Raw genomic sequence first — 13,378 nt, forward strand, 5'->3', positions numbered from 1 at the left:
ATGTTATAACCCCTTTCACCGACGTGTTTCAGTAAAGCGGACATCCAGTGATGATTATAGTCGCAATCATGGGTAAACCAAACATGATATAAACATATCGTCAACGATCGACATCTTCTCGAGTGATCCTGACATTTTGAGTAGCCTAATTATCTTGCCGTAACTGTCTTTGCCATAACCTCGATTCCCGCTCTGTTTATAATATTTACTTTCTACTACAGAGACAACTCGAAAGTGCACGAGGGACTCGATTGGTTTAGGCATTTAAGGCGGCGCTCTCTAATTTGCTCGTGCTACTTGTCGATCAAGCTATTGTATAGTGATGTATCCTGTTTTTGATCAATTTACTAATTTTACTTTATTAGAAACTGTTGACTTAAACAGTTATTGTGTATTTGAAAAATAAGTATTATTCAGCATATTTTCTGTCATTAATAATGTTGTCAGGTGGCACAACTGATAATTGTCAGGTGGTGCGACCATGTAAAATATTAAATTCAACCAATTAATAATAGGTCGAAGTGAACAAATGGTTAATATATATGATGTGAATAGCTATTGTACTGAATGCATTCATTTGTAGATTTGAAGAATAATTTCTTTGTCTTTAAATGTGAAAATCGGATGCCGAAGAAACTAAATACCGGGCCACTAGAATGCAATGATCTTAAATTGTTATAAATACAAAACACCAACTCAAAATTATAATGTGTTTGGGACTATAGACATTCTTATGGATACTTGTGAAAAGAATTCACTTAAAATAAATAGTCGGAAAATACATATATATTGTCAAATATTTTGTTGCGCCACCTGATATATTTTGGGTAGTGAAGTACAGGAAATACAGGAAAAAAAGGAATTTGACCACTTTGAAATGTTATTTAAATAACAAATGTTGCTTAGACACACTGCTCCAGATGTAAACATATGCATGAAATCCATTTTGAAAACACTATAAAAATGCTTTTTTAGAAACCTTATTTGTCATTGACCCATTAATTTTTTCTGCATGATGCTTTGCCTGGCCCCTTTGCCAGCCACTGTACTAAGTGCAAAGACTCCTCCTCGTTGAGGACTCTTGTTTTCCACCTGCCTGCATCTTAGGAGGTATATACTATTTGTTAATGTTTCATGTGGTGTCATTCCCAAACTTTACACAATAAACATAACATACATAACATCCAAAAGTGTAGTTTTTTTTCTGATCAAACAAAAGAAAGCAAGCTTGAGGTGAATACATTCTTTAAAGAATGAATGTAAAAAAAAGAAGATATTTTTCAATTCAAGTTCTCTAATTGATCTAATAAAAATTTGAATGGATAAGAATTAATGGGTGTTGAAATGTGACAAATTACACATTTTTAATAACATACAATTGCAGATGAACTCTTGAGTCTAATGTTATTTGTTTTACCCGAACAAAACATCAGAAAATGGTGTACGAGTGAGAAGTTTTGAACACCGAAAATCATTTCCTATACAATTAATTTATTTTTTAATTAAATACATGAATATTTTACACAAAAAAGTATTCAATAGATCAGTTGAATAGTTGAATTATTCAATCATTCAAAGAAGTACATGTAGATCATTCTTCTGTGTCAACTACAATACGATTTAAATAATGAATAAAATATTAAGACAGACCAAATTGAAGATAAGCCCTTTACAAGTCAGTTAAAGCGTGTCACGCTGCAGTTGGTTAAGACTGTAGAAATACTAGTAACTAAAATCATACGACATCTGTGTGCATTCCCCTCTACTTAACAGGAGAAGTCTCTCAATTTATTGCCTCCTGTTCTAAAGGTGGTGTGGAGGGTGGTGGTGTCTCCTCCCCCTCTTGTATCTCACAGTTGTCATTATTCCTGCTTCTCCGACCAGCACTGGCACTGACGTTTCCCATGCTGCCAACACGACGAGGGCTGCCACCAAAAGGTGGCTCCCCGCCACGCCTGGGAAATCCGGGGAATGTTGTGAAAAGTGCGAATTAGAGAAAGAAGATAGATGAAGATAGGAGATAGAAGAATGACAGTCACAGGGGACAAGTAGAGGTTAAAGCTCTGTGCTTTTTCCAAGCACAAGCAGTAGCCTCAGAAAGAAAATAGAATATGCCCTATTTGCTCTCCAAGATGGTGATAAAATGAATATTTTTGCAGTAAACCCTGTGTGTGAGCGAGAGCTAAAAGTAGTATCTGAGAAGTACAGGGTTGAAGCAGAGGAGTAGCAGTCAAAGGAAGAGGAGGAACAGTGGCATCACATAGAGGTTTGTTGTAGATTCATCACTGATTGTTTGATGGGCAGATTTTGCCTTGAGGTCATAATTTGTATTTTTTGGGGAAAAAGTGCTTCAGTTGTAAACCAAATTAGGTAGGCTTACCCCAGATGAAGAATGATTAGGACATAACTCTCAGCCTACCTTATTGCACTGAAATGTTAGTATATTAGCTAGTTTGTGCATAAGCCAGAATACTTGTGACTTGAGCTACCTCATTTTGCTCCTGAAGGATGAGACCTCGCGACTGAGTGCGTCATTGGCCTCAGACGCCTCGTCCAGCTCCTGCTGTAGCTTCCTGCGGCCCGCTGCCACGCGCTGAGACTCCTCCTCGGCCTCCTCAAGCTGACGCTTCAGCTGCTTCACGCGCACGCTGGCCTTCTCAGCCTGTGGATGGGATGAGATGAGGGAGGAATGATGGACAGGAGGGATATAAGAAGTCAGAGATAGATGAGGGGATGTGTGGAATGAGAGGAGGAAGGTGGGGTGGATAGGACAGACGGTGGGATGAAGTGAGAGAAAGTATGAGTGTTGGATGGTAAGAAGATGAATGAAAGGGTGGATGGAAGGATGGATATAGAGACGGGGTGATGTTGAGTAGAGGGAGAGTAGGAGACTGGTATGTTATAACATGTAATCCTGGATGTTAAATTAGATACAGGTACCCACATACTGTGCCAGTATGAGGTTATGTGTATATATTTTTTGTCACACATAGTGTTTGTGTGTTACTCAAATCAAATTACACAGATGCCTATTGATCGGCTCCTTGTCAAAAGGAACAAGAAAAAAACTCCCAGGAAAACTGAGAAAAAAAAAACTGGAGGACATTACCTGGTCTTTGTACTGCTGCGCCTGCCTTCTCTCATCCTCCATTTGAATGGTCAGATCTTTGAGTTTCTTCTCCTTCTGACGCATGGTCTTAGCACCATTCTGTCTCTCTCTGAAATACATTTATACATACAAATTTGTCCTAAAAATCTAATTCAAGACATTCAATGACACATTCCCCAGTCCATAATGGTATCTCTCTATTAATTACAGGAATGTGTGTATTAATTAGAATGGGTTTAGTTTCCCACGATCAGAAAAAGAACCAGGCACTCTGCAAAGTTAATATCTTGCCGGTGTCGACTCGAGACCAGGTTAATATTTTCTAGGTGTCCTTTTTATAATCCAACGGTTGCCTCGATTGAACGAATGTGATTAACAAAGGCATTCGCAATGAAATGAAACAATACGAAGCGTAATAAGGAAAATATGGAAATTCCATCCATCTATCAACTGCCGCTTTTCCCGAGGTCGGGTCGCGGGGGCAGCAACCTAAGCAGGGAAGCCCTAAGCAGGAATGTAGATCGACTGGTAAATAGAGAGCTTCGCCTTTCGCCTCAGGTCCTTCTTCACCACGACGGACCGATGCAGAGCCCGCATCACTACGGACGCCGCACCGATCCGCCTGTGGATCTTGCGCTCCATTCTTCCCTCACTCGTGAACAAAACCCTGAGATACTTGAACTCCTACGCTTGGGTCAAGATCTCCTCCCCGACCAGGAGATTGCACTCCACCCTTTTCCGGTCGATAACTATGGCCTCAGATTTGGAGGTGCTGATTTCCATCCCAGCCCCATCGCATTCGGTTGCGAACCGCTCCAGTGAGAGCTGAAGGTCACGGCCCGATGAAGCCATCAGGACCACATCACCTGCAAAAAGCACCAACCCAATCCTGAGGTCACCAAACCGGACCCCCTCAACGCCCTGGCTGCGCCTAAAAATTCTGACCATATAAGTAACAAGTTCGACTTACTGCCAGCAATGCGGACCAAACTCTGGCACCGGTCATACAGGGACCAGACAGACCCGATCAGGGAATCCGGCATCCCGTACTCCCGGAGCACCCCCCACATGAGCCCCTGAGGGATAAGGTCGAACGCCTTTTCCAAATCCACAAAACATGTGTACACTGGTTGGGCAAACTCCCATGCACCCTCCAGGACCCTGCCGAGGGTGTAGAGCTGGTCCACAGTTCCACGGCCAGGACGAAAACCACATTGCTCCTCCTGAATCTGAGGTTCGACAATACGGCGGACCCTCCTCTCCAGGACTCCTGAATAGTCTTTCCCAGGGAGGCTGAGGGGTGTGATCCCCCTAAAGTTGGAGCACACCCTGCGGTCCCCCCTTTTATAGAGGGGAACCACCACCCCGGTCTGCCAGTCCAGAGGCACTGTCCCCGATGTCCATGCGGTGTTGCAGAGCCGTGTCAACCAAGACAGCCCTACAACATCCAGAGCTTTAAGGAACTCTGGGTGGACCTCATCCACCCCAGGGGCCCTGCCACCGTGGAGCTTTTTAACTACCTCGGCAACCTCAGCCCCACAGATAGAAGGGCCCCCCGCGATGTCCCCAGACTATGCCTCCATGTTGGAAAGCGTGTTGGTGGAATTAAGGAGGTTTTCAAAGTATTCCTTCCACCGATCCAGGACGTCCCCCATCGAGGTCAGCTGTGCACCATCCCCACCATATACAGTGTTGACAGTGCACTGCTCCGGATGGTGGACCAGAACCTTTTCGAAGCCATCCGGAAGACATTCTCCATGGCCTCGCCAAACTCCTCCCATGCCAGTTCCGGTCAGCCGCCTCAACAATAGAGGCCCGGAAATTCTGACTCAACGTCCCCGGCCCCCCCCGAGACATGATCAAAGTTCTCCCGGAGGTGGGAGTTGAAGCTCCTTCTGACAGGGGATTCTGCCAGCCGTTACCAGCAGACCCTCAGAGTACGTTTGGGCCTGCCAGGCCTGACCGGCATCTTCCCCCACCAAAGTAGCCAACTCACCACCAGGTGGTGATCAGTTGACAGCTCCGCCCCTCTCCTCACCCGAGTGTCCAAGACATTAGGCCTCAGATCCGACGACACGACTACAAAGTCTATCATCGAACTGAGACCTGGTGTGTCCTGGTGCCAAGTGCACATATGGACACCCTTATGCTTGAACATGGTGTTTGTTATGGACAAGCCATGTCTAGCATAGAAGTCCAACAACAAAACAACGCTCGGTTTCAGATCGGGGGGGCCTTCCTCCCAATCATGCCCCTCCAGGTCTCACTGTCATTGCCCACATGAGCATTGAAATCCCCCAGGAGGACGAGGGCATCTCTGGGAGGAGCGCTTTCCAGCACCCCTCCCCCCCGAAAAAAAGGGTGGGATCTCTGCGCTGCCATTTGGTGCGTAAGCACAAACAACAGTGAGGACCCGTCCCCCCACCCGAAGGCAGAGGGAGGCTACCCTCTCGTCCACCGGGAGGAACCCCAACGTACAGGCGCCGAACCGAGGGGAAACAAGTATTCCCACCCCAGCTCGATGCCTCTCACCAAGGGGGCAACTCCAGAGTGGAAGACAGTCCAGCCCCTCTCAAGGGGGGGGGGGGGGGGGGGACAGAACTACAATATAAAGTGGAAATACTTTCAGTATAGATCAGTGAATTTTGTTACATTAATTCATGTATTTACTAATGTCATTAGTATTTGTGTGTTTCACTGACATCTTTATCACTGACTGCATTAGGGGCACTGTGCATTAGTCAGTTAACAAACTATACAACCTCTCAAAGTATTCATTAATTGATTTTTACTAGTGCTGTCAGTTAAACACGTTATTAACGGCGTTAACGTAAACCCATTTTAACGGTGTGAATTATTTTATTGCGAGATTAACATTATTGTTGGCCCAGCAAACTTTTTAGTTTTTTTCACATACTGTTGCAACAACTACTGACGTTAGAAAAACTACAACACCACACCGGATCTAGCTAGACCGGAAACAAAACAACAGGTATGCCGCACACACTTGTTTGGGCTTGCGAGCCGGTGTTATGTCCCTACTGGTTTCCAAACTAACTGGTTTCCGTATATTGTGTTTACCTAACAGCAGCAGTTGTTGCCTGCCTCTTTCACCAGATTCTTCACACAATCACAAACATATTACTGGCGATTTTCAAATCCTTTTCCAGATCTACTGCAGCGAAAATGTTTGTCTAAGTAAGCACCACATCACAGCCACATACAACAACAACAAAAAATATCTAAAAACAATATAATCGTTCAAGTTCGGGTCGAGCTAGTTTTGATCTCAAGGCAAAATTATAACGGATAACACACAAGTCCGCCTCTCTACGCAGTGAGCTATCGAAGCTTTACAATTGCTCTCTTCCAGTCACTAATTTAACATTCAGCATCCAGCTTCCAGGTAACAATTTGTCTTGAGCGGATCTGAACCAACTGGTTACCTTGGCTTAGTTTAGGAAATCACCGATGATAGTTATCACGTTTCTTTCCTTGCATGATCTACGGCCAAATTAACTACTACTACTTCATCACAGCCACTTACACAGTGACTGATAACAGTTTTTTAACAATAACTCATAGTCAAATATTGTCTAAATACATAATTGCAACCACCGAGTGACAGAAAAGTGGTAGCCTAATACACGACCCCGTTTGTACGGTCTTAATGATTTACATAATAATTTTTTAATGATTTCTCATGTTGTACAGTCATCGTCTCTCTTTTTGTGTAGCCTATATGGTATGGGATAAATTAATGTATCCCTCTGAATTTGCTAAACAAAGGCTTGTAACGTTTAAGGCTATGCATCTGATGTTTCTCATGTTGTAATGTGCTTGTGTTTTATTTTGTCCACAAAGGGCCCACTTTGGCCCCAGAGAGATTTTGGTTAAACCCATAGAGAAACTCACATCACTAAAGATGAATAAGCTAATATCAATAGCTATATTTGCTCAGCACTTTGCTGTGTCGGAGTTCAGAACGTTACATTAGTTTGGATGGAATGATTTGATTAAAGACACAATGCTTGGGTAATTTGTAGCTAAACTCAAGTAATGCTGTATTAGAAGCCTTTGTTTAGGAAATTGAGAGGGATATATTTACATTTAGATTTAGTCATTTAGCAGACGCTCTTATCCAGAGCGACTTACAGTAAGTACAGGGACATTAGGCAAGTAGGGTGAAGTGCCTTGCCCAAGGACACAACGTCATTTGGCTTGGCGGGGAATCGATCAGGCAACCTTCTGATTACTAGTCCGACTCCCTCACCGCTCAACCATCTGACTCCGAATACTGATACTCTGAATATATCATTATATTCCATACCATAGGCTACACAAAAGGAAAGACGATGACTGTATAACATTTAAAGTATGAATTCAAACTGGGTCGTGTTTTTGCCCTTACGAAAAAGAAGTATACTTCAAGTTTAATTTGTAAGTATACTTAAGTATAAAAAGTATACTATTATCATGGTACTTAAAGTATACTAACAGTGTACTTATTTATATACTATTTTTGTCCTAAGTAAACTAAATTCGCCCACTTTTTAGGTCATTTAGTATACTTTAAGTACACTTCTATTGTATTTGAGGTTTACTTTTGAATAATGTAAAGTAGCCTGTGTAGTGCACTTTCAGTTCATGAAGTATACTTCCTAAAGTACCTCAAAGTATGCTTTGGAATACTTTCAAGTGCACTTTCAATTAATTTAAGTAGCCTACTTCAAGAAGAAAACTTCATAAATGTCCATTTAGTATGATATACTAATATATTTAAATGTTTAGGGGCCCTTCAAATAACAGAAATTGACCTATCATCCACACCTCAAACAAGTTAACCTAGAGGCAAAACTATACGTCCAATACAAAAAAAAAGAATATGTTCCGAGACCCGATACTCTGCCGAAACCACAGATATCCTTTATTTGTCTATGCGGTCCTTAACCGGCAGTTTCAAAAACGTGTACCTTCTGCTTTTGTTGAGAAATCTGTCACCAGATTTGCATTGGTCTCTATGGGGCAAGAGTTGTACTTTGTGGGCTCTGGACAAATGTTTAAGTCTGTTTGATTCCACAGACAACTGTCTATGACCAGCATAAAAATTGCTATCTATTGATCCCCAAAAAGTATGAGGACTGAAAATTGTGGCAATGCTGGCAAACGAGAAGTATTTAATGTTTAATTTTATGTAAGCGTTTCGGTCTGCACTCTAAGCTCTCACATACACACCCATGTAAATCTCAGAAACGGTTTGAAAAACTCCTGAAACATAATTAGTGATATTGAAAAAAATTGAATAGATATCAAAACGTTTTTTGTGAAAATAGTTTTGGGTTTTGTCAACATTTTTTAGTTTAAATGGTAGCTTAGAATTTGAAGAAGTTGTAAGAAGTTTGAGAGGATTTGAAAAAAAAACTCAATTGGAAAACCATGTTAAGAATATTATGAATATTGATTTATATTAATTCAAGCATAAGAGGTAAAAAGCTGAAAAGTCATAGCAGTCATAGTCTGAAACTGTTGAATTTATTGATAGCTGAACGGTTTTAATAGCTAAAGATTTGAAGGCGCTGAAAGGTGTCAAGGAAGAAATAGAAAAATAAGAATAAATAAAGATTCAAAGAACAATACTTGGAATGCTGAAGCAGCATTCCAACAACTATTATTGGTGATTTCCTAAACTAAGCCAAGGTAACCAGTTGTTTCAGATCAGCTCAAGACAAAATGTTACCTGGATGCTGACGTAGTTGTTAATATGTGACTGGAAGAGAGTATTTGTAGAGCTTCGATAGCTCACTGCGTAGAGCTGCGAACTTGTGTGTTATCCGTTATAATTTTGCCATAAGATTGAAACTAGTTCAAACCGAACTTGAATGATTATATTCTTTTTTGTTGTTGTTGTAGGTGGCTGTGATGTGGTGCTTACTTAGACAAATATTTTCGCTGCAGTAGATCTGGAAAACGATTTGAAAATTGCCAGTAATATGTTTGAGATTGTGTGACGAATCTGGTGAAAGTGGCAGACTGATATGTGAATGCACAGCTGGGAAACCAGTTAGTTTGGAAAACAGTAGGGACATAACACCGGCTAAAAAGTAGTAGCTAACGTTACATTTTGAGTGGATGGCCAGCGCGAGACGCCGAAACGGATGCCAATAAGATTCTGATTGGAAAGTTTACTTTTGAAAAGTTGCCAAATGGTTCCATTGACAAGACCAAATTGATCTGTGTGTTTTGTCGTTGTGAACTGAGCTATCAACGCAGCATGTCCAGTCTGAAATATCACTTGATGGTCGAGTACACAGCTGATGCGAATTATCCGCCCCCTCGTCAAATCCAGACGATTGCAATGTTGTTTTCAATTTAAAAAAAAACATTTGCACTATGACTAAGCAATCTGATCCACTTTTCCGTGTTGATAAGAGCATTAAAATGAGAAAAAAATAATGGGACAAAAAATAAATCAAGGGACATTTAGAATAGATACAAATGTGCTATTAATCGCGAGTTAACTCTGACATTAATGCGATTAATCGTGATTAAATATGTTAATCATTTGACAGCACTCATTTTTACGTAGTACCACTATAGTTTGATTCATTTTGTTACATGATTGAAAAACACTTATTTCCTACCCAACCTGTAAATGCACTTGCAGTTTATCTCGTGTACACACACTACATTTCCCACCATACACTGCATAACATTACATATAGTCATTTAGCAGACGCTCTTATCCAGAGCGACTTACAGTAAGTACAGGGACATTCCCCCCGAGGCAAGTAGGGTGAAGTGCCTTGCCCAAGGACACAACGTCATTTAGTGCAGCCGGGAATCGAACTGCCAACCTTCTGATTAATAGCCCGATTCCCTAACCACTCAGCCATCTGACTCACTGCCTCCCCCACCTGCTCTCTATGTCCAGCTGCTCCTCCACCTGGTGCAGCTTGGCCTCCAGGGCAGCGATGGAGGACTTGAGCTTGGAGCGGCCCTGGCTTTCCATATCCTGAAGCTTGGCCTTGAGGTCCCGGTTGTGCCGCTCAAGCTGCTGCCTGGCGCCCTCTCTTGTCTGGGAGGAGGAGCGCTCTGCCTGCAGCTCCTCGCAAAGCTGCTCAATCTGAGGGTGGATGGGGAGGAGGTGGGTAAGGGGAGGAGGTGGGTAAGGGGTGGCCTGGGAATCAGACGAATCAGCCAGCTAATGTTTTATTTACTCTGGAAGATGGGTCTGGCCACCCTCCCATTCAAACACATTTCCATCCGACCAGAATCTAATCAGGCCAGTTACAACCGTTTATCTGATATGAGGTTGGTTAAATACAATGACTGTATGGAAGAGATTGTCGTAAACAACCAAGATGACGTATTGATACTCTGATTGGTTGTATCTATACAATTGCATCCAACTGCATTTTGGTCTGCACCTGTTGATGATGCCCCTTGGAAATCTGAAATTAACTGAGAGGTTCAAGACTAATAGTCTATGGGCCCAGACATATATCGGTACCATCTGAGGAATCCAAACTTTAGGGCTATTAAGTTATTAATAGGGACTTTATGATTATTGGGTGTGCTCAAGCCTTCGGCGAGAGCACAACCATTGTTCTCTCACATATATATTTATTATTGTGAGAATGCTGTGAAGCATTCTCACTATTGCTTTTCAACTTCTCAGTTCTTCCGCCGTTTTTTGGCCTTTAACTAGTCCTGCATACTTTCACCGATTCCTACATTTTTTTATCAAAACGTTCAGCTCCTTCAGGAGATGGTGGCTATGACTTCTGGTATTTCTCACTTTTGTACTTTTTAAAGAATTAAGGTTTTTGTGCAAATTATTCTCCCATTGAAAGTAATGGTAAATCCTTTCAAATCATCAAAAAGCTTCCTCCTCTTTCAAACGTAACTACTTCAGCATACTTTCAGCTAGACACCATTCAGCCTTTAAAATGTTCACAAGACATTCAGCTATTCCCAAATGATTCAGCTCTTTCAAATATATTCAGCCAATTTTGAAATACATGAAAAATATAGCTCCTTCTTGACTTCTTGGCTGCTCTTTTTCTGATATTCAACTAAATTGTCAAACAAATTCCTCTGACGTTCATATAGTTTAACTTACAGAAACAAGTTTTACCTTAAAATGTAGGAAAACTTGTCCTCTTTCAGCCAATTTAACTACTAAAGAGCTCACATTTATAGATTTTCAGCTTTGAGCCTTGAAGCGAGAGCAGCCTTTCAAATTCTCTCACTAACTTCAATGGAGAGGTGGGTAAAATTCGTCAGAGAATTTCGAAAGTAGACGTGTTTTTAAACTGCCGGTAGAGTCGTATTTCTGACCGCACAGACATATAAACGACATCTCTGGTTTCGGCAGAGTCTTGGGTCTCGGAAAATATCATTCTTTGGATTGGACGTATAGTTTTGCGTCTAGGTTAACTTGTTTGAGGTGTGGATTCCAGCTAAATGTGTTTTTTCTCTCTGCCCAGCTCGTTAGCGATCACAGCTGCGCCATCACCGTGGCAACCAAACAGACACGCACCATGAAAGCAGAATTGGGTGACGTTTTGGAAACTGCCAAAAGAGTTGTACTTCTGACTGCACAGACACATAAAGGAAATCAATGGTTTCGGCAGAGTCTTGGGTCTCGGAAAATATCCTTATTTTTTGGGATTGGATGTACAGTTTTGCATCTAGGTTAACTTGTTTGAGGTGTGGATTCTAGCTACCTTTCTCATAATCGAGCTAGCGCGATGGCTCTCCATAACTAAAAACGGTTCAACTTTTTTTCCACAATCGACCAAACAAGATATGTACATTGAGCTTAAAGTGTACATAATCTAGCTATATCGTTTTTATTTTAGCAAGTTTTACAGAAATCTGCAAAAATCGAGGCTCACTGTCATAGCTGATCGTCACGAACAGCCAAACCAGGCCTTGGGTAAGTGTTTGCTGCAGCTGGCGTTAATCCTACGAACAAACGCTAAGTAACTGGAAATTTTTTACTGTTATTTGATGATATTGAACACATATGTAAAGTAACTTGTCTTTACTCTAAATATCTTCTCCGTTTCTAATTTTAAGTTGTACCTCTAGCTATGTAGGAAATCTTCCATTGCATCCTCTCTAGCTTCACGCCTTCGGTTATTATTCAAGCCTACGGTGTTAATACATGCCACTTTGACACACTTGCAAGAAATGATCCGCTGCTTAGATGTATCATGATCTTGTTATTTACGTATAAAAAACTCACCAAGGACAACGACAACATCGGCAACCCTGCACTATGAATTATTATTTTGATGTCATCTTAAAGTGTCTGAACAGGACTGGGTGTGCAGTTACACATGATTAGTTTCTCCTCCGTCTTGAGCCTGAAACCTAGATTCTAGGTTAGAAATGTTGCCAGTCTGTTGCCAATGACTAAAGGTTGCTACCTTTTTCCAGCAAGTTCAAGTCATTCCAGTGTTGTCCTTTTACCTTCAAATTTGTTCAACCCAGACTTCAGCAACTGGTTTTCTGCTCAATTTTCACATTTTCCTGCAGCTAATCTTTCTGAAATTTTCCCCTTTTTGTTTTGCATTGTTCTTCTTCTTTTCTTCTGTTTTCTGCGTTCATCTTGCTCCAGGTCCTTTCAAAAATACCTTTCACAGCAGTACCTTCCAACTGCCAGTACTTTTGCATTTTTCTTCTCTTTTCTGTACTTTTCTGCCTTTATCTTGCTGCAGGTCCTTTATAACATACATTTCAGGCCTTTGAAACTCCAGCAAATAATCTTCTGCAAAATTTTCAAATTTGTATGCATTGTTCCTCTTCTTTCTGATTTTTTATACTTTTTGTTTTGTATTTTTCTTCTCTTTTCTGTAGTTTTAAGCCTTCGTCCAGCTCCAGACCCTATTTAAAATACCTTTCGGGCGCTTTGAAGCTTCAGCTTATAACTTTCTACAAAATGTTGAGCTTTTTTAGCATGGTCAGCTATCCCCATTCAGGTTTTCAGCATTCTCACTGCTGTTTCGCAGGAACAGCCTTTTCTAGTTAATGTTTATTTTCGCCCCCCTAAAACTCAGTCAATATTTGGCCTACTTATACAATCTAGGTGTAAAAAGTTTCGTCTTGGTAGCGATTGAGTTGTTTCTATTAGGATTTACGTTCCGTTGCATGGTTTAGGCTCAAGTTAAGTTCTTGTGGCGAAAAGTGAAGCTAACGGTGGCTAATTTGCTAGCCACAGTCACTGACGTTACTAACGTCACCACGTCACCAACGTCACGA

General features: G+C 41.4%; 1 protein-coding gene across 4 annotated transcripts in view; it reads right to left on the reverse strand.

Moving 5' to 3' along the window:
- Window positions 1–450: 450 nt before the first annotated feature.
- The window catches only part of LOC124488066 (myosin-11-like), a 63,225-nt gene continuing 50,297 nt past the window's right edge, over window positions 451–13,378 (reverse strand). For 2 of the 4 annotated variants that reach the window (XM_047050534.1, XM_047050533.1), the window contains 4 exons: window positions 10,024–10,232; window positions 3,110–3,218; window positions 2,490–2,662; window positions 451–1,955 (listed from right to left, as the gene is read on the reverse strand). In XM_047050534.1, the coding sequence (XP_046906490.1) occupies window positions 1,784–1,955; window positions 2,490–2,662; window positions 3,110–3,218; window positions 10,024–10,232 (663 nt within the window). In that variant the 3' untranslated portion in view covers window positions 451–1,783. Of the gene's footprint in view, window positions 2,196–2,489; window positions 2,663–3,109; window positions 3,219–10,023; window positions 10,233–13,378 lie in introns of those variants that run through there. The other 2 variants (XM_047050535.1, XM_047050536.1) reach the window with 2 other exon arrangements.

This window comes from Hypomesus transpacificus, unplaced genomic scaffold (assembly GCF_021917145.1).
Source record: "Hypomesus transpacificus isolate Combined female unplaced genomic scaffold, fHypTra1 scaffold_118, whole genome shotgun sequence".
Classification (NCBI taxonomy): domain Eukaryota; kingdom Metazoa; phylum Chordata; class Actinopteri; order Osmeriformes; family Osmeridae; genus Hypomesus; species Hypomesus transpacificus.